The sequence below is a fragment of the Physcomitrium patens genome, chromosome 1, assembly GCF_059467195.1.
Source record: "Physcomitrium patens ecotype Gransden chromosome 1, ASM5946719v1, whole genome shotgun sequence".
NCBI lineage: Eukaryota > Viridiplantae > Streptophyta > Bryopsida > Funariales > Funariaceae > Physcomitrium > Physcomitrium patens.
Genome location: NC_143410.1, coordinates 25,605,521 through 25,630,566, shown reverse-complemented (window position 1 = coordinate 25,630,566; position 25,046 = coordinate 25,605,521). Strand labels below are relative to the sequence as shown.

Below are 25,046 nucleotides of genomic sequence, written 5' to 3'. Positions count from 1 at the left end.
ATAAATAAGATAATATTTTAAATTTATTAATTAGATAAAATCAAAAAATAAAAGAAGCTATTAATTTAAAAGACAAACCTCATTTTTATACCAAAATACACCATTCATTTTATTAATTTATAAAAATAAATTATTAATTAATAAAATTTTAATTTTGTATGAAATTTATGAAACAACTCCAAAACTCGCTCTTAAGATGAACACTATCTAGTATAATGTCATCTAAGGTGGATTAAAAATGCAGATAGAATAAAATCTTAATTTATTAAAATACTTGTTTATTTTTTTACAAATTAAATATCAATAATATTTGATTTATAATAGAGAGATGTGTTCAAACATATATTGCCTTAAGCTAGATTTTAGTTGGTAGTATATCTATCAAAATTTATTATATATTAATCATCAACTTTAGTTTTAAAAAAATTATGAATCATCTTATAAACTTCTTTTACCAATAGGCTCTCTCTTATAGACTACTAACATTATCTTGACATTCAAAAATTAAACAAGCAACCTATAAAAATTTAGACCAATTTAAACTTTATTATTTAATTAATCATAATTTTAAATATTAATATTTTGTAATGTTTGATTTAGAAAATAATTCTTGATGGTACAAATTACAAATCTTTTTACTAAATTAATGCATATCATAAAATTATTATAATTATATTCTATAACGTCTATTTTTCCTAAGAATATAATTGCATCTTTAGACAAGCTTGTAGACTTATATTGTAGATGAAGATTATATAGCGGAATTTTATTTTTTAAGATTGGTTCTAAAACACATGAGTCTACTATTAGACTAACAATTTTTTGCTATGTATATAATGGCTAGGAAAGAATATAAGGATAGAATAAAACTTTCAATAAATTTAAATAGTTTTTATTATATTCATTCTTTTTTTAAGTGAAGAACAATTCAAATAAATAAACAAAAGTTAAAATTATTTAAAATATCAAGGACATAAATTATAAAAAAAAAAAAAAAAAAAAAAAAAAAAAAAAAAAACTATAAGAATATGTTATACTCTTATATTATTAAAAGAGAGAGAGTAAACAAACAAGATATAAAGATGTGATAAAAAGAAACCATAATAGCTAATATTAATTACAAAGAACCTAAAAAATCTAGAACAAAATTGGAATACAAGAAAAGTGTTAAGTATGAAGGTGATGTCAATCTTACTGCAATATTCAAGCTACCAAAAGGGTCTTGTAAAAGCTTCTTAAGGACTACAAGGCTTGTGGCCCAAGCATCAAGTTATATATTGCTTCAAGAGTAAAACATTTGTCAAAGTTTAGGAAGTTATATTGGTATTCTAATATGATTCTAAACAAATTTTCTTAAAGTTTGCTAAGTAAGATATTATCTACATAATATGTTTCTACACACTTCTACTTACTTCTATTCATTCATACCTTCTTAAGTAGTATAGGCATCCATTACACATTCAAGAACAAAGTCATTCTTTGGCTCAATTAAAACATATATTTCATTGCTACATCAACATTGCATCAACATCCACTTTGTAAACCACCACACAAATAGAATCACATCATCTTTGTCAAAATCAATGGTAAAAATAACTTATACTCAAAGTAATGAGAAGTTTTGTTCTATAGAAAGTTTAAGGTTAATCTCACTATAGAAATTGGCAATTAGTATTATTATAATTTTTCAATTTTTAAAACCAAAAATTAGTATGAATATCTTACAACCTTTGTGGTACTTAAGATAAAATTGAATTAAAAATGCAATTATAGAAATGAATAGTCTATTCTTTGTTGCTAGCTATCCACCCATCATCCTAAGACAAAATCCTCTAGGAATTTACCATAGAATTTCATTCAATGTAGGGTTTTGTCCAACCTAGTGCGTAAGGATTGCCTTACTGCAACTAGTGGGTATAAGGTTGGGCACAATAAATTTCTTCACAAGTATTGAATCAATTGTCATGTTGAACAACAATAAAAGAGGTTGGTGAATGTAGTAGAGTGGATATACTCAGTTCAATGGGTGAATGGTTTGATTTTTAACAACATTCTACTCTCAGATACTTCAAGGGATTTAGAAGGGTGGGATTTAATTTTGTGGAGTATTGGGAAAATTTCTTGAACGATAATTCGAATACTGTAGGTGAATTGGCATATCTGGTATTTCATCTTTGATTCACTTGGAGTTTGAAGCTGCTTTACAATTCTAAGTTTTATCTACTGTAGTTTCGGAAAGGGCAGCAAGCCTGGTAAAAAGCTGCTTCGACAGCTCACTCTCCCTTCAAAAAGTAGAAAACATTTGGAAAGTAGTCACAAGAAAGCTCTGGACAAACACATGATTCATGAACACGGGTATGTTCAAAAGCCAGTTTCTACGCTTGTTTCACGGCTGAGTTTTCTACTTCCACAGCGAAGTTACAACACGTCACAGCAGAAGCAAGTTTCTGCGCTTACTTCGCGTCTACAAAATGTAGATAAATCGTTCCAGAGTGTTGACAGGCTGGTCACAAATGAAATTGACAATTGTACTCATCTCTTCCAAAAGGTACAGGCAGAAGGGCAATATTCAATTACGAAACGGAATGAACGCAGGATAGATTACAAAATAAGAGAGTCGAATGTGAAAACTAACAATGCAAGTGTGATTCATATCATATCTGTACAGACTAAAGGCCGTCAAGCTAAACTGAATTTAAAATACCAAAACCCCTGAAATCTAAAAGCTGGATCCTCACGGAAAATCCAGACTTTGTTAAATGTGCTAATGAGGCATATGTTGGGATATTTGCCTAACTGCCGCATCCTGAAGAGATCCGAATTGATTTAACAACCTATCATCGACTACTTTTTTTAGTGTACAACTAGGAAATGAAACACTCAACGTTTACCATTCACAAGCCAACTAGACTGTCAGTTATACCGGGCAACGTCTACACTGGAAGGTCTAGAAACCTCAGAAAACCAATGTACTACCCTTGCATAATAAAAGTACCTACTCTGCAGCACTTTGTGTTCTCTTGTCTATCCGCAATTCCGTTAAAATCTTCTCGCCGAAAATAATCGTGGCATGTCAATTACAAGCTGGAACTTATTTCACTCCAATATACATTCTTGCTCATCAGATACGCACAAATGGGGGAGAATTATGCGAGCGCCGAGACTTGAGAAGACAGGTCCGAACTGAAGGACCCAAATCCTTCTATCCTAACAACTGGCTTTGCATCATAAGAGGCAGTTCCATGTGTGGAGGTACCATAGGGGGAGGGTCCGCATGAACTCAGTTGCTGAGATAAATTTGAATTTCTCTGCTGTAAAAACTTGGAATCATGAATCAGGGGATTGCCGGCTCGAGCGGGAGGAGAGCCACAAAAATTTGGAGGAGAGCAACCGAAGTTGGGAACGTCTCTATACCCACCTTTGTTAAGGAAGATGTCAAGTAACTCAAAACAAGCCACGCTTTCTACACGAGCTGAAGACTTACTGCACAGACAAAGAGGCAAGTGAGCTTCACGCTCCTGAAGTTCACACACAAAACTAAAATGTAAGAGCAAGACATCACATAGGAAAACATGGAAAGATCTGCGAACTCATTGAGAAGGTCTAGTACCTTTTGTGACGTCGAGTGGGCTTCATGAACTCGCCACCTGGAATATTTACACTGGTAGGCCGCCTCGGTTGGGGACAGATAAGCTCTTCTTCACCGCCTTCGACTCGCAAACCCGACCGCGTTCTTCTCTTTTCACCTATATCTGGTCGAACATCCACAGGACTCCACGCCCAGGATATGTGCTGGGTGCTTCTGATATTCCTTGTGATATCCATGTTGTCCGGAGAACAAGACTGTTTCAACGCTATGTATGGATGTTTAAAGGACTGTAATGGCTTATTTATTCTTGCGTATGGCTGTTCGGCATGAGTATTTCTACTCACCAGATAGGGTCTACAAATTTGTGAACTACTTGAAATTTACATGCCTTCGTATATTTACATAGATGATCCGAGGAGCCTGCGAGAGAAGGTAACTGAACTTATTTAATGACGCAATAAAGTATCTTGGACACCACAGGGAGTTCTTTCGAACATCTGCCGCCACGCTGAAGGAGATTTTTCGAATAATATCATAAAAAATTATTTGATACTTTATAATGTTGAGAAAATTAAGTTTTAAAATAACATTAATTAAAAATTAAATTAGGAGCAGGAAGACAGAACGGAAAAAAAGCACTACACATACGCAGATCTAGACACAAATGCCTTACCCCTCTTCCCTACCAAGTGGAAATCAACTGCCACAGCAGTGTGATCCCTATAGCGAATGCATTTAAGAAGGATTTAATCTAACGTCGATCGGGGTCTAATTAAGATCTGTGCACAAAATACTCCTTTGCCGCATTCTTGTAAGGCGCATCAGATCTCGTCGAAAATGAGGTAACCTCGTCAGGAAGAGCTCCATACACAGGTCTGCCTCTACGAACAACAATAACAGCCACTAGTTGACGGATCACGCACTCAGTCACAGATGCTAACATGGAAATGCTCTAATTGTACATTACCTCAGAATACCTCCATACTACAAACCTAACAAAAACCGTACGTCCAACAAAATGCTGACGCTACAGCCAGGACAACAACATCGCATTCCTCGACTCCTCACCTCTTGATGACAAACCTCACATATCTCCGCTCGCCCTTCAACGCAGTCCAACAACCCATGGAACTCAACCAACAATCCCGTTCCTCACTCTCTATCGTACCACTCAGCTTCCCGCAGCTTACTCTTCCTCGGATCACAAAATTTTAGTCTACGGCACAAATCCACTCACCTTAAAAATTCTTTCCTACTCCGGATAACTTGCAAGAGGAAGACGAGATCACATTCACGCGGGACTCCTACGCGACTCTGCTCCGTTGTTATGAACTTAGCGTACGATTACGGCAATTCACGAATGCCCGAGTAGCTATGCTACATTGAGTAGCTGGCGAGGAATAGAGGAACTGCAAAGTCCACCACCATCGCTAAAATCCTCCGCAGCAAGCATCAAAATTGGCAATCTTCCTTTCCGGAGAGATCTTGTTGCGTGCCATTCGCCGAACCATAGCCCCACACCACCACGATCCGGTTCCCCCTTGGTGCCCATGGTCTCGTACATCGAGGCCGTCGAAAAATATCCAATTCTATCCGACGGCCCGGCGCCATGTTACGGTAGATCTGGGTGGTGTTAGGTTCGGAATGCGTGCCGGTAGGTACGGAAACGGTGCAGAAGTCGAATGAAGCAACTCAGAATTCGAGAATCTACCATGGATTGAAGAGATTTGCGGTTGTGCTTCTATCTCGGCATGTGTTCGCCATTCACTCTCTCAGATTTAGGGCAAACGCTGAAGCGCAACTGGTAATATTTGTGTTATGAATTAAGCGCTCCTTCTTTCCATCGTCATGAGCAGTGAAAAAGCAAACTTCAGGTGAATTTATAATCATTAATTTTAAAATATTCATGAGAAGTTATCCGTTCTTTTTTTTATAAACTCGTTATTGAAATCCAATATGAAGATTACCGCCATGGTAAGTGTAAACGAATGCGATAACTATGTTCTATTTTTTTTTTCTCGTCGCTTTAATGTATTTCAATGTTCATCAAGTGTAGAACCTGAATGGCTTCATATCAAAAACTGATACATGTATAATTCACGAACAAATATCTTTGACACGAAGTTCAATTGTATTCCTTCAAAACACACATGAAACCTGGCTGACAATTCCGAAGTGGACAACGAGTATCACACCTCCCTCTCTCCCACCCTTCCCATTAATTGAATAATTGGGTACTTTAACTATTTATATAATTCAGAGTGAATGCGGAAAGCAAAAGCCAAGAAGGTCGGGTTCCTTTACTGCGAAGCCCTCATGATTCTCAACCACAGGTTCTCCTCACTGATCTCCAGCTCCCGTTCCCTTTGTTTCCAATACCAAATCACGCGCACGCAGAAACGGCTCACGTTCCTTAAGTTCCCTCTGGCTGCCCCCGAAACTAGCATGACTCTCGATGTATGGGTTCGGTTTCGATCATTCTATCGAGCAGCAGAATCGAGGGGGCATGAGTACCATGCCATACCCTGATCCTCATTCATCCATATCAGTGGACGGCATTCATCCTTCCACTGCGGTCATTCCTCGGTCCGAAGAGAAATTTCGGTGCCCAGGGCAGCGAAAAGTTCGTGGTGCGGTCAGGGAAAATATCTGGAGGGCGGGGGGGCAGGCAGTAGGAAAATCCCGCTCCAGTTGTGTTAGGAAGAAAGCATTAGAGATTTCTTGTATTGAAAGGTCACAATAAATTATAGAATTAAGATTAGTTTAAAATAAAATTTAATGATTTTATAATGATTTTATTTTTTGTGTGATAACAATTATATGTGTTTCTATGATATTTGATTACATTGTCTAAATTCTAATTCATTATTAAATCGTACCTTCTTATACATGAATAACATGGTTCAAAATAATATATATCAAAAAACCAATGTTTTCAAGTTCCAGCATACATAGTATAATGTTTAGAGGCTTGTCAAAATAAAATAAATTAAATTAAAAACCAACTAACGAATTCAATCAAAACCACAAATGAATACAATCAAAACACTTAGATTTTTATTTTATTTTTTGAAAAAATTGAATATTGTTAAATCCGTGCTTTTTTTTTTAACAGCAGCGTTGGTTTCTTAGAGGTTGTGCAGTGAGATGATGAAATCAATTAAAAGGTTGATGGAGAAATCAATTACAAGGTTGATGGAGAAATCAATTATTAATGATAGAGTTTTCGTAAAGTTATAATAAATTTCAATAATAATAAAAATGTATCTCAGTTTTTTTAACAGTAATACATTCATATGTAATTTTTAGCTTAAAAAAATTACTCCTTTGTATTTTGATTTTAATTAACAGTAAAAATTTCTCAACAGTGGAATTTGCATGAAATTTTAAAAAATAATTGTTTTAGTTGATCATTCTAATTTTTTAATGTAACTAGAAGATTTAAGATTTTATAAATCTTTCAATTCTTTTACTTTATTAAAATTTAAATGAATTACTTTTGTTGAAAGATGAGATTAAAAAAATCAATATAAAGTTCCAAATCACCTTTCTACTAATAATTGAATACAACAGAATCAATCAAACCTGTAACATGAAAATGCTCAAATAATAAGTAAATTTTAAACTTTACACATGCATTATTTGCACCACTAATGTTTAGAATATAGCAATGACTGCTGATATTGAATTCAAAAGAAAACAGATAATTTTATAAAAATTGTAAAAAGAGAATGAAAAAATGAAAAGAAAAAGAAATAAACATTACAAAATGTGTTACCGCATCTGCATAGTTTTTACTATCTTTGCAGTACTATTTGTTTTGATTCTTCACAACAAACAAAGAGTGCTCAAATTGCAGGTGGTATTGCCAATATTACCCAGTAAAGCTTGTAAGTTTATTTTATTTTTATTATTTTTAACGTTACATAAAAAATGTATAATATATTTTTATTTTTAGTATTCAATTGCCTGGGTGGTCATGCATGGAATTTCTTCAAATTCAATACAGCACTCTAATATCTTTTTTCACACAATACCGTTCAATTAATATTCAAACGAAAAAGAAAATCCTTCATTTATCAAAATGTGACCATTCACTGATACACCTTAATAACTTTCACATTCACGAACTTTTTTAGGTTGAAAAGCACTTTCATGCTCGTCATGAATCATGCTGAATTTAACTGCAATCCCAACAGCGTTACACTCAATTTGAGTGTACAGAAGCTCTGAACTAGCATAGCAACCACTGACCACGGAAATAGGTCAAAGTGACCACACCGTGGTCGAGAGTAAAGTGGCGTTACCGTGGTTGATTGGAGGTGTTTGGCCGTGGAATCCTCTATTATAGAACTCGGGAACTCTGAGAACCATCGGGGAACGTGGGAAAATGGGAACGCGGGCTTATTGCCAAATGCATGGGAATATTCCAGGTATATCCTCCCCCGTGATGGCGTATTCCCAATTGTGCACCTGGAAGTTCTAATCGGGTTCTCGTGTTTCCTTGGACGTTCCCATTAAACAATAATCGTTCGAGACTTTTATTTAAAATAAAAATTGTTATGAAAGTTCTCTACATATTAGTAGATTGTGAATTGGCATTCAATTATAGTGTAAACACAAACTTACTAGCCAAAATTGAATGAAAAATATTGCAAAAAGAAAACTCCACTTGGTGTGAGTTTTAAAAATATATTTTTACATTCTTATACATCAAGATTTAAACTGAATGCTATTTTTAGAATGTATAAATTAAAAATTAAATCAAAGTGATTAGTTTGAGTTGATTACAGATAATATGGGTGTCTTGCACATAAAATTTAATAAGAATTTTAATGTGTAAGTGTAGTTAAAGTGGGTTTTTCTACACAACAAAATTAGAGATGATAATAAATAAATTAGTAAATTTAAACAAACCAAAATTGGAATTAATTTATTTTTATTATTACATAAATAATAGATCACATATAAAGATAAAAATGCATTAAAAACTTAAAGTCTTGTGATTTGTAAAATGCACACACACACACACACACACATATATATATATATATATATAGTTATAGTTATAGTTATATATTCACTGTTTTTTATAGAATTAATTTAAAAAATCTACTAACATATTTTGAGATTTTTTTATTTTGATTATAAAATAATTAACATTTAAAGATATAAATTTTAATATATGTTATAAGATTGGTTTTTATTTGGTTAAAATAAAATAATTTGTAACTTTATTAGTATTCTAAGTACGCAAATATATAGATATTATCTTAATATTACTCCTTAATAAATTTTCATAAATAAAAAAATAGAATTGCAAAAGTAATTTTGAAATAATAATCAAGTAATAATTATACGTAATTATAATAATAATACTGAAATAAAATAATTAAAATAAGATAAAACTAAGTTTTATATTTAAGTATATTCATAAATAAGAAATTTTCTAAAACTTTTTTACAATTCCTAAAATTGTTAATTATATAAATCTAGACCAAGTCATGAAAAGAATAATTCACATGTAATTAAAAAAAGAAAGATCAAAAATAGATATACTAAAATATATCCTTAAATAACTATTTATAGATATTATAAATTTGTTGAATACTAACTAAGAATATAATAACAAAAAGGTATTGAAAAGATTAAAGATGACATCAATAGTCTTTTTATAAAAAATTTATAAAAAAGGTAATATTAAAGATTTTGATTAAGCACCTATCACGAACATATAAATACAGACTCGAGATCTAACAAGAAGTTCAAGAAGAACTGGCAAGAACTATATTAATCAAATGAGAACAACACAAGAGAGGTGAGCTAGAGCTCCAAGATATGTGTTGTCGAGACTGAAGAACTCTTCAGCTTCGATTCCAATATATACTTCTTTTTAGGAAGCCTCTCAAGCAACTTCTACCAACTAGGAAGCTTCTAGAAGGTTCCAGAGACTTGCTTCTAGAAGATTCTAGAAACTTATCTCCACAAGGTTCTAAGGACTATGTCCCTAATATCTTCTACCAACTAAGAAGCTTCAAGAAGGTTCCAGAGACTTGCTTCTAGAAGGTTCTAGAAACTTGTCTCTAGAAGGTTCTAAGGATTATGTCTCTAACATCACCTCCTCTTTTAGCTTCAAGGTCTCTGAGAAACAATGTTGTTGATCAGTACCAACGTAAAAAAATGAAGATCTATCGCATAACGTCTGCTATGAACTCCAACTTTTGTTCGCGAGGCAAGTGGTTCATCGACCCTTGAAGCCAACGGTAGTGGCCCACTCCTTTAACTTTTGACCAAGCATGAACTTCCGTGTCCTCATTATGAAATTGTCTTGCAAACACGCCTTCTGGCTGACCATCATAAGCAGGCTCGGACTCAAATATAATCACCAGTGATTGGTTACTCAGTATCCTCCATCGTCGTCGTGGTATAGGCGGTTCTTCATCTCGGGGTCGCCTTTGTGAGCTAGTCGGTTGAGATAATCTGACTGGCATAGTATCTATCTCTTGGCTATCCATATCAGAAGACCAAACTATGGCTATTGAAAAAATTCTATTTTATCTTCAAGAAAATAACTACATCAACTATGAATTTTGGTGGTGCTCTCCTCCTTTCTTATATTCTTAGGTGAGCAAGCTTCAGAAGCAAGCTATCGTTGAACCGGCTTAGGTTTATGAGGATGTTGTTGATGAAACTCCTGTACCTTTTGCGACGCATTGGCGAGATTTTCAGCTGGCTTCCACGTTCGCTCATTAATGTCATAGCCGCACCAATGAACAAGATACTCCAACTTGCCCCACCTTCACCGTGAATCCAGTACCTTTTCAACCTCGTATTCCTCGTGGTTCTCGATCTCAATACTAGGTGGCAGACATTATACTCTTCCAGGAAAAGACGACTCTCGATAAGGCTCTAAAAGAGAAACATGAAAGACTGGATGTACCTTCATAGAAGCCAGTAATTCCAAACGGTACGCCACTGAATTGATTTGCTTTTGGATGATAAATGGTCCCAATCATTGATAATCCAACTTATCACATGGTCGCTTGGTCTTGATATTCCGTCAAAGAAGCCATGCTCTATCTCCAATTTTGAAAGTAGGTGCTTGATTTCGAAATCTATCTACACACGCCTTGTAGGATTTTTGAGCGGATTGTAATTGAAGCTTCAACTTATTTTGAAGCTCTGATAGTTGTTTCGTAAATCCTTCAGCTGTTGGATTGTTATTTGTTGACGAACTCAATAAATCAAGCTTCGGATGATACCCATAGTTGGAAAAGAATGGTGTATATTGAGTCGATGCATAGAGGGTGTTGTTATATGCAAACTCGGCTAGCGGCAGATATGTGGTCCAATCGTCTTGTTGATACTTGATGCTGCATCGTAAGTATTATTCCAAGACTTGGTTCACCCATTCCATTTGGCCGTCAGTTTGAGGATGAAAAGCCGAAGAAAGCTTGATATCCACCTTTAGTATCTCAAAGAGAGATCTCCAAAACTTTGATATGAATTGGGTCCCTTGATTTGATACGATATCATCTGGTAGTCCATGATATCGATACACATTATCGAGAAAGAGCCTTCTTGTGACTTCACTGGACAATGTCTTTTTGCAAGGGACAAAGTGCGCCATCTTTGTAAGCCCATCTACCACGACAAAGATGCTATCAAATGAGTTCGATGATGGAAGGTCCATGATGAAGTCTATAGAAACTGAAGACCATGGTCGACGTGGAATCGGCAATGGCTGTAGGAGTCCATAAGGGCGATGCCGAGGATTCTTGGATCTTGAATAGATGTCGCAGGAGAGGACAAAATCTTTCACATCCTTCCACATTTGAGGCCACCAAAAATCTCGAGAAATAAGTTCTAAGGTTTTGTTGAATCCAAAATGTCCCGCAGCTGGAAAATCGTGGCGAGATTGAAGAACTCGGAGTCATGCTGGTCCTTTTGGGATATACAACCACTCCTCAAAGTATAAAAGATCTCCCTCCACCTTGAATTTGTCGTCATTGGCACGCTGCTTGATATCAATGGCTATTGAATCTTTAATGGTCGCGACACGTACCTGATTCAAGAAGTCAACATCAATTGGCACAATAATAGCACGAAGCCAAAATTGCTCTGGCTTCAACAACGTGATACATTGTTGATCAAACGCTGCTTCTCCAGCCTTTGGTACAAGATACGATCTCCTCGATAAGGCATCAGATAGTCCTTGCTGCTTTCCAGGTCGATAAGTGATAACAAAATTGAAACTAGATAGCAACATACTCCATCGAGCTTGACGTCGATTTAGAACTCGAGCCGACATGAAATACTCCAAATTCTTGTGATTTGTGTATACGGTCACTGGGTGTGCAGCTCCTTCAAGAAAATGACGCCATTCTTAGAAAGAATCCACTATAGCAAGAAGTTCCTTATCGTGGATCTCATAGTTGATTTCAGCAACAGAGAACTTTCGAGAATAGAATGCAACCAGATGGAACTTCTTGTCTTCTTCCATTTGTGAAAGTATAGCTCCCAAAGCGAAATCTGAAGCATCAGTTTCTAAATAAAAGGCCTTTGTAAAGTCTGAATGTATCAAGATTGGAGCTGTAATAAATGTGATTTTTAGGTCTTGAAATGCCTTCTCCGCTAGAGGTCTCCATTCCAGCTTATCCTTACATGTCAACCGAGTGAGAGGAGCAGCAACTTGAGAGTAATTCTTGATGAAGATCCGATAGAAGTTGGCAAAGCCAAGAGAGCATTGTACGTCTCTCACCATCTTCGGAATCTCCCAGGACACGATTGCTTCCACCTTCTTAGGGTCCATCTTCAAGCCTTCCGTAGTCGCAACGAACCCCAAAAACTCCATCTCTATTTGGTGAAATAAACACTTCTCCAACTTGGCATATAGTCCTCGCTCGTGTAGTTTCTCTAAGACCAAACGAGCGTGTTTTTTATACTCTTCCTCATTTTTGTAGAATATCAGAATATCATCCAAATAGATGACAACAAAATCATCAAGGTACTCTCGAAAAATATCATTCATCATATGTTGAAAGATCGTTGGAGCATTGGTAAGACCAAAGGGCATGACATTATACTCAAAATGGCCATACCTTATATGGAACGCTGTCTTCCACTCATCTCCTTCCTTGATTTGTACGAGGTTGTAAGCTCCTCTTAGATCAATTTTTGTAAAGATCCTTGCACGTCCAAGTTGTTCTAAGAGACTAGAAATCAAGGGTTATGGGTAATGATTCTTCTTTGTTACCTTGTTGAGGCCTCGATAGTCCATGCACATCTGCAATGAGCCATCTTTCTTCTTCACAAATAAGATGGGTGCTCCCGTTGACGATTTTGAATGACGAATGAAGTTCTTGGCTAGGTTCTCATCGATGTACTTCAGCAACTTCGCCAACTCCGTCTGCGATAGATTGTAGATAGGACCAAAAGGCGGTTGTACACCTTCCTGCAAGTCTATGGCACAATCATATGGTCGGTGTTCCGGTAGCATATTGACATTCTTCTTTTGAAACACGTCTTTAAAATCCTTATATTGCTCTGGTATACTTGTTGTCGAGATCTTCTCCCCGGTAGTTGGAGCCGCATAAATGACAAATGGTGTGCCTTCCTTGGACGATCTTATAAACGCTCTTGCTCCAATAAATAAGGATTTCTCTATTCGGGGTTTTCTACTAGGCTTGCTCTTGTGTGGTTTTGTGGGAAAGGTCATCTTTCGCAACCTCCAATCTATGGATGGGTTATGCTTTTCCAACCAAGAAAGACCAAGAATAATAGGATTTGATGGGATTCTAATAATATTGAAAATAATATGACTACTATAGTCTTTAAACGTCACTTCTATAGGTTTTGATTCAAGGGTGACACTACCAGACAATAAAGGTCGCTCATCTATGACCTCAACGTGAACAAGTTTGGATTTTTGTACTAAAGGGATCTTATGATGCTTCACAAATTCTTTGTCTAAGAAACAAGCAGATGCTCCTGAATCTAATAATGCTAGGGTTCTCAATTTTTGAGGGTCAATAAGCAAAGGGATTGTAAAACAAACGGCAGGTTGAGCGGAAAGAAAGGAACCTGGTTGTTGTTGTGATGTTTCACTGTCCAGCTGCACAGTTCCTATTCTAGTTGGGCATCCTCGTTTTCCTGAACAAACGCGCCCCTTGTCCTGACAATACGTCGATTTTGCTTCTTGGGACAGTTTTCAACTTTGTGGCCTTCTTCATCGCAATACAAGCGTAGACCTTTCTCCATACGTTGTTTTTTTTCTTCTAGAGTAAGGGATTTGACATATACCGCATCAATTTGCATGTCTTCTATCTCTGAATGTGAATTCACACTGTTTGTCAACATAGTTGGGGCGTGGCGAACCGTATGTTGTCTTGAATGTTGGACTTAGTGGCGTTGAAATAGGCGATTATCGCACTTCATTGCTTGGCTAATAGCTTCATTGAGCATTTGTGGATCAGGAAGAGTTAACAGCAAATCCTTCACTTCGTCCCTTAAATCCCAATAGAATTGACTCATCAATGCTTCTTCGTCCCAATTGATGTCGCATGCTAATTGCTTGGAGTCTGATGCATAGACTGATGTAGAGCGCATCCCTTGTCGTAGTGATCGGATCTTTGTTGTAGCCCATGGAACCTTGTCGTGTTCACCAAATGCTTCCGCAAACGCCTCCAAAAAGGTTTCAAAGTTGTTTAATATGGATGATCGTTTCTCAAACAAAGGAGTAAACCATGATAGAGCTTGTCTTGTAAGTAAGGTTCCAACAAGCCCAACATGTGACTCCTCTGTTGGATAGCGTTCGGGCTGTAAAACTGTTATCAATCTAATTTAGTTGACGAATCCTCGAAACTTGGAACGCGTACCATCGAACTTGTCCGGAAGGCTAACTCAGGGCTCCTTATGTTGTAGAATCAATGGTGCTTATCGAACTTGAGGCAAAGTTGCTTCTCTAAGTGCAGAAGTTTGAGGCTGGTGCAACCTAAATTGTGCCATCCTACATGCTCCATCATTATGAAGCCTTGTCACGACTCCTTCAATCTCTACAGTTCTTTGCGATAACGTAGCGAGAGCATTCATGATAGCATCCAACTTGGACTCCGAACTTTCTATCATACTAATGTCTTGGCCTCCGGCCATTCTAAGAGAAGGACATAAATGACTCTACAAGAAGACAATATTGGTTTAGAAGAGGGTACTCTGCAACCTCTAAAATGCCTTAAGAGCTTTAAGAAAAGGGATAATCCACTCTCTCCAAGAAGAATAAGACTCCAATATTGTAACAAAAGAAGTATCAATTTAGAGGAGGGTAATCCGCAACCTCTAAAATACTAGTACACTTCCAAGCAGAGGGGTAATCCATACTCTAACGAGGAAGAAACTAACTCTGATATATGAGGTGAGTGAAATCTCGACAAACTATCACGGACACAGAAATACAGACTTGAGATCTAACAAGAAGTTCAAGAAGAACTGGCAAGAATTAGATTAATCAGATGAGAACAATACCAGAGAGGTGAGCTAGAGCTCCAAGAGATGTGTTATCAAGACTGAAGAACTCTTCAGCCTCGATTCCAATATATACTTCTATTTAGGAAGCTTCTTAAGCAACTTCTATCAACTAGGAAGCTTCTAGAAGGTTCCAGAGACTTGCTTCTAGAAGGTTCTAGAAACTTGTTTCTAGAAGGTTCTAAGGATTATGTCCCTAACAGCACCATACTTTCAAACTAAGTTTCTAAATTAAAAAATACATTCATAGTAGTTTTTTTACAATATTAGATTTATTGAATATTTTCTAAAACATACTTTAAGTCTTTTAAATTTTTAATTAGATTATTAACAAAACTATTAGATTGTTTAACATCTGAAACGAGAAGATTTATTGACATGTTAAAAAAATAAACAAAAAAATATTGAAAGATATTTTAATTTTATAACTCATATAAATATAAATATATATATATATATATATATATATATACTTAGTCTAATTTTATATTAATAGCTTGTTATTAATTTTAAACATAGTTTTCTTCTTTTAGCCTAATATAGAATTATCTAGACATGATGCTCAACAAGCATTTTTTTAAGAACAAAATATAATATTGAATATAAATCATAACAAAGGTATATTCCAAAAAAATTAACAACAGATTAAGATATATGTTAATTTAATATATTAATAAATATCTAATAGTAGCTACAAAATTGTAAAGAAGTATCGACTATCTAGTATAGTCTTAAGAAATATTTAATTTCTGGTAGTATGTACCTTCTAAAATCTATGTTAGGATTATCTTTTAACATAATTTATTTCATGGAGCTTTCTTAAGTTCTGAAAAGAATACATTAAAAAATACACAAAATAGTATGCAATCTTAAATTTTAAAGTTTTCGAAACAACCAAATAAAAATCTAATATATTTTATGTTTAAAATTATATTTAAATATTCTATAGAATTTCTTTAACAAAAAACTGTATAAAATATTTCTATTTAAATTATCTAAATTTTTCTTAAAACTGGTATGTTTTCAAATATTTTTAATTAAAAAAATAATTTGTAAAATAAAAATATATTTTTTTTTTATATAAAATGTCTACATGTAACTCAAACTAAATTATTTTAATTTTTTATAAGCATTATATGCTCAATAACGATTTATTCTAATGTAGAACTTTGCATGATTTAATTGGTTGAAAACTTTAGATTTTTTTATTTCAGCATTAATAATTCTTACATGTTACCTTCTTGTGTTCATAATAGTTCAAACACATTTATAAGCATTTCTTCATGAAAACAACTAATACTTATAGAGTAAAAAAAAATTGAATATTTTTATCGATCTAATCTCAAGAGACATTTTATTAATTCTATAATTTTTTATAAATTCGTTGCAATGGAAGTTGAGTTACTATTTAAAAGGTAAAACTAAAAAAAAATTATATATTAAGAACAAAGTTTAAATGTACTTTTTGCATATATATATATTTTTTGATCTGTAGCTTAATATCGAACCGCCGAGGCCAATCAATGCGCCGCGGGCTGCCTGCGTTTAGACTTGTCAGGAAACATTGAAAGGTGGGACCTTGCGGCAAATGCTGTTGATGGGTTCACCTCGCTAGGGCCCGACAAGGTCCTTCCTTGCAGCAGTTGTGCTTTGTTGGTGGTGGACCTGCCATCTGGTGCCCTTGTTTGACTCCAATTCGGTGCTGTGGTGCCCTGTTGTTTAATTCTAGTTCTGTGTTGCGGTATCCTGTTTGATTCTAGTCTTGTGTTACGGTGCCCTTGTTCGTCGATGATTCCGTGCTGCTACTGGTTGCTGTGCCATCAATAATCCGGTTTGATTTGATCTCCCCTTTTGTTGCTGTTCACGTTGTTTGCCGTCTCGTTGACATCCCGCTCGAAAGGATCACTCTTTTTCATGCTATCCTTGTTTTGTTATGTCATTGCGTCCCGCTCGACGGGATCTCCCTTCCTGCTGCTCCTGATGTTGCTGTGTCGTGACATTCTGCTCGATGGGATCTCTTCTTTCCTATCTAAAATAAATTGTCATCTTAAAAATCCTATCAGTTTGTAATAGACGCACATATGGAAGGAAATTTGGAGATATTTTTAATGTTTTTAATTAATAAAAAGTAACCAAGAATAATTGTAAATTTTTTCATTCAAATTTCTATACATTTCATAAATGTAACTACAAACTTATCAATTCAAATTTACAATTAATCACACATTATGACATTGGTTGAGACATCATCCAAAGATTTTACTGTAAGAATACTTCTTGTATCATATTTCTATTCTTTGCCGAGAGTTCAAGCCAAAATTTATATAAAATTAAAATATTTAAAGTAAAATAGGTAAGTGATACATTTAACTATGAAACATAGAAGTAAGTGGTGAATATATTATTAAAAGTAATATGAGTAGAACTAATTTTGTGTTGATTTTATTCTTTTACATGCTATCAAGGACATGAATCTCAAAAAAATAAAGAATCATTATATACTTGTATTACTTGAAAAGACTAAAAAGTCACTCAAAGATGGTATAATGTTAAATCAAAATAGCGATGAATAGTATTTACATCTTACATCTTTCTTCCTTTTGAAGGTGATTAATAGGTCTTCATACTCTTGATTATTATTGATTTTTATTTGAAATTGTGGCATTTATCTTTTTTTTTTGAGATATTCACTATTTGATACAGCTCAAGAAGAGACATGTAAAATATGGGATGGATCTTTATACAATCCAATAGATGTAATCAATAAGCAATTGGATTAATTTGTTTACAAATAAAAAATGGTCCAAGCCTATGATAATTTAACTTGTCATAAGAGAGGATAGTCTTAATATTATGATAAAATAACCATACCTTATTGCCAATGTGGAATTAAGGTTGTTCTTTACAATAAGCATCCACGTTGGTCTTTTGTTGTTCTTAAGCTTTTTTTAGTTATATCTTCATTATTTTATGTAGCTTTTATAAATAATTTGTAAAATCTTCCATTGCAAGACTATCAATTTTTAAAAAGAAAAAAATATCAAGTTATAGATAATAATCATAATTAACAAAAAAAAAATTAAATAGACAAATATATTTTATTATTTTAAGCAAATTTTACAAATGAAAAAAGAATTATCCAATTATTTTATTAGTAGTTGATGCTATACTTTAATTACTATTCCAAAACTTGATTTTTACACTTTGTTTATTCATCAATTTTAAGATAGAAAGCCAAAGATATTATAATATCTACCTTTAAAATTTTAATACAAATTGAATTCTTTTATCCAATATAATATCTTTTAGCAATCTTTGATAGTAGTAAATGTTATCATGAAAAAACTTTGTTGTTTCTTTCCTAGTGATAAATTTTGTACGAGGTACAAAATATGCCATCTTGGTGAAACAATCTACTATTACAAATATAGTATCATAAGAACTTGGAATTGAAGACCTACAATAAAATCCATAGAAATAGAAGATCATAGTTGTTTTGGGATAAGTAATGGCTAAAGAAGTCTATATGAACAATGATGAAGAATTTTTGATCTTGAACAAATATCACATGATTGTATAAATTCTTTGATTGCCTTCTACATTTGAAAACACAAAATATCTTTGGATATTAATTTCAAAGATTTATTATATATTAAATATCTTGTTGTTAGAAAATCATGACAAGTTTTAAAAACATGCAATTGTACTTCACTTTTTTAAATATATAAGTGACTCTAAAAATATAGTAGATTATTCTTGAATTCAAACTTTGAAGTATCATAAAATTTTGAAGAATTAGTCTTAATATCAAAAATAAATAAATAAATAAATAACATACTTAATTAAATTCACTTAAAAAAGGTTGAATCAACAATCACTATTGATTTCATTGCTTAAAGATAAAATTTCTTTGACTTTAAAAGAATTATTCTTTATTGATCAAAAGCTACATCTCCTTCTTTTGGTGCAAAATAAGAACATCTAGAAAGGATGTTTGACAAACCTTATTGTTTTTATAGTCAATATGTGATCTTAAAATCAAATTTTAATTAAGACATGTTCCAATGAGTTTGGCAACAATTCAAAACATATACTAGTATGAAATATATATAATTCTTGTGATTTTTATATATGGTGACTAGATTGAAAGTGCATTCTAGATAATAATTCTATTCTTGAAATGAATCTACAATTGCAAGAAGCTCTTTATTGTGGATTTCATAGTTGATTTTGATTGCTAAAATTTTTGTAGAATGAAAAGCTATCTAGTGGAGTTTGTCATTTGTTCTTATTTGTGACAATATTGCCTCTAAGACAAAGTCTGATGCATCTGTTTTTAAGATGAATGGCTTTGAGAAGTCAATACAATACAAGATTGATACAAAAATAAATGTTGTCATTAAAGCTTTAAACAATGCTATTATCATATATATATATATATATATATATATATATAAATGAATCAAAATTTATATTTCATTCTTAGAATATCTATTCTTTGGAAAGTTTTTTAAAATAATAGTTAAAGTTGTAATTTTTTATCATTCTCATAATGTTGGAATTAACCAAAAAAATAATCTGCAATCAAGTAATCAACTTAATATAAATGAATAGTCAATTTCTCTACATAGCATCACAAACGGTTGCTCAAAATAAAATGACATGTGAATTGTCTACTAAAAGTCCAACAGCAACCACAAATTCCCTCCTATGCTCCATCTCTTGTTGATCAACATTGGCTAAATCCAAACAATTGTGATTTTAAAGCAACAAATCTTTGAAACTTCGAGAGTACATAGAAAAGAGGACCTTACCTTTGCTGCACGGTGTGGATCGATGTCCTTCGCACCTTTGTCAACTCAGTTTTCTTGCATTAACAAATTTCAATCAATCGTAAGTTCAGTTTGTTCTTCCAAACATTAAAGTAATGCTGTTGGGTATCGCATTAAAGTTTGTCCTCGTTGCTTGAGTTGTCAGAGCACTACCATCTTTGCCCCATACTAAAAATATGAACAGACTATGAGTTATCACAGTACCAATGTAATATACGGGGTTGTCATTATTGTCTTAATCCTGATTTTGGAAGAAATCCTAATCTAACTCGCAATCACTCACTCTCAGTGCGTGATTGCATTTGTCGTAGTGACAAGCAGATGTCAAAGATTTGCAATGATATAGTAAGAGAAAAAAACAGGGCAAAATCAATAGTTGAGGAAATTGTAAGGACAGCAGCAGGTCAGCCGTTGGTCAGTGATCCCCATGATATCTGTCAACCACACCCAGCTTTAGCAACATCCTGTCTACAGGATCTAAGGAAACCCTAACTGGCAGTGGGGGCTGATCGTGGAGGCGCCCTTTGGATTTTCGCTGGCATCCCTGGATCTCCGAAATTCTGGGCGCCACCAAATTAGTCGCGTGATGGTTGTGGGTGTCTGTCCAAGTAGTTTGACAGCTTCCCGTTTTAGCGTGAGCCCTTCCCGGTTCACCTCCAAAGCCACAGCAGTGGTCCAGGCCTTGCACGAGGTGCTGTACCAATGAGCCCAATCGAGAGCAAGATACATGCGATCCCCTAGCCTCCGGCATCATATTACGAGCGGTTTCAACACATGGTGTGCGCAACTTTTTCCAGTGGTAGCGCTTGGAATCAATATATCTGTTTTTCTTTCCTCTTTCTCTCTGTCTCGCTCAATTAGTCCTTTTCTTATCCATGTTCTTCTTTTTCGAAATGGAAACGGGAGGTTTGTTACGTGAGTTCCCGGACTTACAGCACTCTTTATGACGATCAGCAAGGATAAAGTCATGTCGGACAAGTTTTCTTTTTTCTTTTTGAAAAAAAAAGGGCTCAATTAGAAAGTTGCGACGAGATTTTTGTTGCGTGAATTCGAGTTTTTACTGCCCGAAACATTCACAGTCAATGCGGTAGTTAGGATATTTTTTATTTCTATTTATATTTTCTGACTCGTCTGTACAAGTAATGTTGTCGCTATGTACACGAAATTTGCACCATCACAAGAAATATTTGTTTCAGTTTGATTGTTTTGTTTTTTTCAAGTGTGGTTTTATCCACTGATATCTGTCAAACTCTAGACTTTTAGGGGTCAAGGATCCCGTGGGACTTGGACCATCCCTCGGAGAATTAGATGCTTTGCACAAAATTCAAATAGCGTATTTTTGGCGAGTCTCTGAATGACATACCTCAAGTGGGTTCGGCATCTCTAGACGTGGACTTTGAGTGTTAGAATGCGAAATTATGCCGTAGCAAAGCACGAAACGTCATCCTCGTCAAGCATATGTGTTACAGATATGGCCTAGCTTGAAAAAGTCTGTCATGTAGGAACGGGACCACTGCAGTCAGGACTCAGCTCCACGTGAACTCGCCTGGATTGATGTTTCTGTAATATCCAATTAGTTTATTCAGGAAAAATAGATGTGCAGTAAATGGATTGCTCACAATCCGGATAAGAACTGGAGTGTTACACATGGAACGAGGAGCCCGGCAGTGAAGTTCCTCTCATCGCTGCAGACAGTATTCTCTTGTGTGTAATGATATCATGGCAGCAAACTGCACATGTCACGAGTTGCAATTCAGCAGCCTACTTATCGTGAAAATAATGAATTTTCTCAAAAAATGAGTTAATCATCCTGAGCAGAGATGACTTGTCGTATTGTGTGGACTGAGTGACAAGAAATTGTACCACATCGTTGACCAGGTAACCGGCTCAAAGGGCAACGCGTTAAATTGATCTAGAACTTAGTAACAAATAGAAGGGCAAAGTAAACTGCCTTCCTAAACTACAAAACTACAAAACTACAAAACTAATCTCAGCAAGATGAGGAAGAAACTCTTTTCCTTTCTCTGATATCTCCGATGTGGGTGTCAACGAGATCACTCCCACACCCGCTGGAATAGACTTACCCCTGTCAATCCGTTTCTTTCTACAATACCTCTTGCTAATGGGATGTAAGTCCTTGCCAGTTCCTTTCCCTCCCCGCAACAAACTGTCAGGCATCTACGGATATCTGCAGCTGGAAAAAAATTTGGAAGAATCGAAAGGCATGTGCTAACGTGCACTGTCTCAGCGTGACTGCTACAATGGATATGTGAGCATTGAATGTACCTCAGGCTCTTTCTACATAAGGTATTACGAGAAGAATCTAATGTTCTAGTGTAACAGAACGATCAAGGGAAAAAAGCAAAAATGTTGGAAGCTAAATTTTTCGTTGTTGTCTACAAGTCCCGGATGTTAGTTGCCTTGTCAACGTCGGCGACCTTTGGTGTGGAACAAAAAACATCCGTCAGAGTGTCGAATGATAAGTTCGGAAGGTCTGGGAGATCGAGTAGGGGCGGCGGCGGGGCGAGTATCGGACTTGCCACATCGTCCCAACAGCCATTCATATCGTCGAAATCTGGGCATGGCTTCAGTAGAAAACGCTGCTCTTGTATGTTGTTCCATGCATATGCGTCGGGTGCATCCAGTGACCGGTGGCTCGAAGTGCTGCTATCACGCCAGAATGAGCTGGGCGAGCCTTCATCAATGACATCCATTCCTCGTAGAATGGCTGGAGATGTTTCGGATGAAACTGGCGGGCCTTGGTCCGTGAACGAACTAGCCGCAGTTATGCTGCTCAGCATTTTATCGTGCTCGGATTCAACCGAGCTGGTTATCGACTGAAATGTCTCAGGCTCGAAATCAAAGCTGCCGAACTCGGTCGCAAAAGAATTTTCAGCAGATCCCTCCGAAATTGAGTACTCGAATTTCTTGGCTACTTCGAGACTCGAGCAGTCTTGGCATGTGTCGTCGCTTACAGGAGGTGCAGTGAACGTGTTCGTTTCCTTGGGAGGTACAAGTGCCGTCACAGGCTGGTCAGGGCACTGTGGTGTTGCTGTAAAAGCAGGGCCCATTTCTCTAGACGTATCGCGAGCAGGCTCATTAGTTGGCTGGTACTGATCAGTCTGAAACGGAGTGTCGGTCTGATCAGTGCTACTTTTCGCATACGTCACGGTGGACGGATTGTGAATGCCGTTCTCGTGCAGGCCTCTTCCCGGCCTATCTGCGTAAGGACAATCTGCACCAAGTTCACAATGAATGTTAGGAGAGCGAAGGCCCAAAGATCCAGTGTATTTGCTCTGGAACAGTCCTGCACACATCTCCAGAGGGACTGCAAAGTTTTGCCGACGCTGCTGCCGATCGGGGGGCAATTCGCATGAGTTTGGTCTTGTTTGTAAATTTATAGGACCCTGGGAGAGGTAGAATCGCTCAGACCCATCGTTGCATGACGACGCAGTGGGAGGTGCGTTGGCAAAACTTGGAATTGCTCGGAGTGTGGAGTTGAGACTGGTGCTTCCACTAGAAGTCCACCACTGAGGATCATGATTGAAATTGCACCCAGCAGGAAGCCCAATGCTCTCCACGCTGCAGGACGACGATCGACGTGAGAGCGGCGTGTCAACAACTCTCATGCCATAATTATCCGTCTTCCCTCCATCATTACCCATGAGCGCGACAGTAGCAGCACCTGGACCCATAATTTTGTTCGAATTCATATGTGCAAAATGGTATTCCACGCCGTGAGTACCTAAAGGAGCAATATTTTCTGGCTTCTGATACGTCTCATGTGGAAGGTTGAGCCTCGCTCCAGGACCGTGGTAAACAAGAGCTGCTTCATCATAAGCTCTAGCAGCCTCCAAAGCGGTACTAAATGTCCCTAACCACATTCGCGTCCTCAATCTCGGCTCTCGAATCTCAGCAACCCATCGACCCCACTGCCGCTGCCTCACTCCTCGATACTGATGTAACCCATTCTCTGGACCCCCTCGCCTTTTGCGCACTCGCTCCTGCCCACCACCAGTCCCGGAAGACGAAGACCCCGCAGCCCCCCTTTTCTTCCTCCCTCTCGCCTTAGCGTCCACAGTTACAGCACCAGACTTCGAGTCCACGTCCGAGGCGCTACTATTCGTCTCTGAGCTCGCATCCACATGATCATGCTCTGCCTCCAACTGCTCAGTCACCAGCAGTGCAGCTTGTTCTCCAGCCTTCTCCTGTCTGTCAACGACAGGTTGACAAGACGACGTTTCGCTCGGCGGCTGCTGCTGCTGCTGTCTAACCGTATCCATTGCGATTTCAGTCATTTCGATTTCTGCTAGAATCACCAACAAGCTAGCACAGCCCGGCCCAGCCCAAGGCCTGAAGTACCAAGAAGAAAACTGCCGACGACCCTCCTACACTCCCACACTTTTACCCGATCCGACGTCGAGGAATCTAGAGCAGCTGGCACCCCCAAAATCTATCCCTTCCTGCAGTTGCAAGGAATTATTTCAGGGCGGAATCCAAAAGCTACACTCTAAATGCAATCTGCAGGTGGGCAACGTCGATCTCGCTCCCAACTGTATGTTGCATTCCTTATGCATCATGCCAACTGTGCCAAGGATTGCTACTAAATCGGATAACGCTGCCACTAGCAGATGAGCCAGTTTCCATCGAAGGCAGCGAACCTAGTAAACAATCCAGAACTGCGTCGTATCCTCCTTGGCTCGCCGAGAATTTTGGTAACTTGCTAATCAATCAACATGTGTTGTGGTCCCCGAAGGAATTTTTCTCTCGTAATTGTGCTTAATTCCTATCTTCGATTTGCCCCACACTACTCTAGAAGCTTCAAGAAGCCTTTACGTCTACACCCTACTCTCGCAGGGTTTCCCAGACCCAGGACCGGGCAATTTGTAATGTTAAATTTTCGAGATTCACAAATGCATTTCGTCCCCGTTTCCTCCCAAGTGTCAGTCCTTCGAGATTCATGGATCAAATCCACCATGTTCTAATTTCAGCTGGCCACGCTTTCTGAGGTAGCACAAAGTGCCCTCCTTGTTTTAGACGGAACATGCCCTCTTCAGGATAAGCTAGATTTACTACACCTGGCACCAGAAACCTCACCGTGTTAC

The 25,046-nt window shown here is 36.5% G+C and overlaps 3 protein-coding genes across 11 annotated transcripts; all 3 read right to left on the bottom strand.

Moving 5' to 3' along the window:
• Positions 1-2,624: 2,624 nt before the first annotated feature.
• LOC112290322 (uncharacterized) lies at positions 2,625-5,134 on the bottom strand. 7 transcript variants are annotated; one of them, XM_090254675.1, is made up of 4 exons: positions 4,827-5,134; positions 4,263-4,470; positions 3,611-4,009; positions 2,625-3,483 (listed from the first exon to the last, which is right to left on the bottom strand). In XM_090254675.1, exons 3-4 carry the CDS (start codon positions 3,823-3,825, stop codon positions 3,147-3,149), a joined length of 552 nt encoding a protein of 183 aa, XP_090110801.1. In that variant the 5' UTR covers positions 3,826-4,009; positions 4,263-4,470; positions 4,827-5,134; the 3' UTR covers positions 2,625-3,146. The 7 variants fall into 7 exon arrangements, with proteins under 7 accessions (XP_090110801.1, XP_090110805.1, XP_090110787.1 ...); XM_090254679.1 differs by having other exon boundaries at positions 4,263-4,464; XM_090254661.1 differs by having other exon boundaries at positions 4,263-5,134.
• Positions 5,135-17,917: 12,783 nt separating this feature from the next.
• LOC149989957 (uncharacterized) lies at positions 17,918-20,730 on the bottom strand. 3 transcript variants are annotated; one of them, XM_090254655.1, is made up of 3 exons: positions 19,924-20,730; positions 18,366-19,439; positions 17,918-18,122 (listed from the first exon to the last, which is right to left on the bottom strand). In XM_090254655.1, exon 1 carries the CDS (start codon positions 20,693-20,695, stop codon positions 20,357-20,359), a length of 339 nt encoding a protein of 112 aa, XP_090110781.1. In that variant the 5' UTR covers positions 20,696-20,730; the 3' UTR covers positions 17,918-18,122; positions 18,366-19,439; positions 19,924-20,356. The 3 variants fall into 3 exon arrangements, with proteins under 3 accessions (XP_090110781.1, XP_090110777.1, XP_090110780.1); XM_090254651.1 differs by having other exon boundaries at positions 17,918-19,439; XM_090254654.1 differs by lacking the exons at positions 17,918-18,122; positions 18,366-19,439 and adding an exon at positions 19,628-19,687.
• A 1,081-nt stretch (positions 20,731-21,811) lies between these two features.
• On the bottom strand, positions 21,812-24,823 carry LOC112280747 (uncharacterized). The gene has a single exon (XM_024516559.3). The coding sequence runs from the start codon at positions 24,237-24,239 to the stop codon at positions 22,338-22,340; it is 1,902 nt and encodes a 633-aa protein (XP_024372327.1). The 5' UTR covers positions 24,240-24,823; the 3' UTR covers positions 21,812-22,337.
• Between the last annotated feature and the right edge of the window lie 223 nt (positions 24,824-25,046).

What these genes read in the sequence shown, in the direction of transcription:
- LOC149989957 (XM_090254651.1), bottom strand. Translation starts at nt 20,695, where the DNA reads ATGATGCCGGAGGCTAGGGGATCGCATGTATCTTGCTCTCGATTGGGC.
- LOC112290322 (XM_090254661.1), bottom strand. Translation starts at nt 3,825, where the DNA reads ATGGATATCACAAGGAATATCAGAAGCACCCAGCACATATCCTGGGCG. An exon ending in CCCACTCGACGTCACAAAAG is followed by an intron (nt 3,484 to 3,610) that starts GTACTAGACCTT and finishes TTGTCTGTGCAG; the next exon opens with TAAGTCTTCAGCTCGTGTAG.
- LOC112280747 (XM_024516559.3), bottom strand. Translation starts at nt 24,239, where the DNA reads ATGACTGAAATCGCAATGGATACGGTTAGACAGCAGCAGCAGCAGCCG.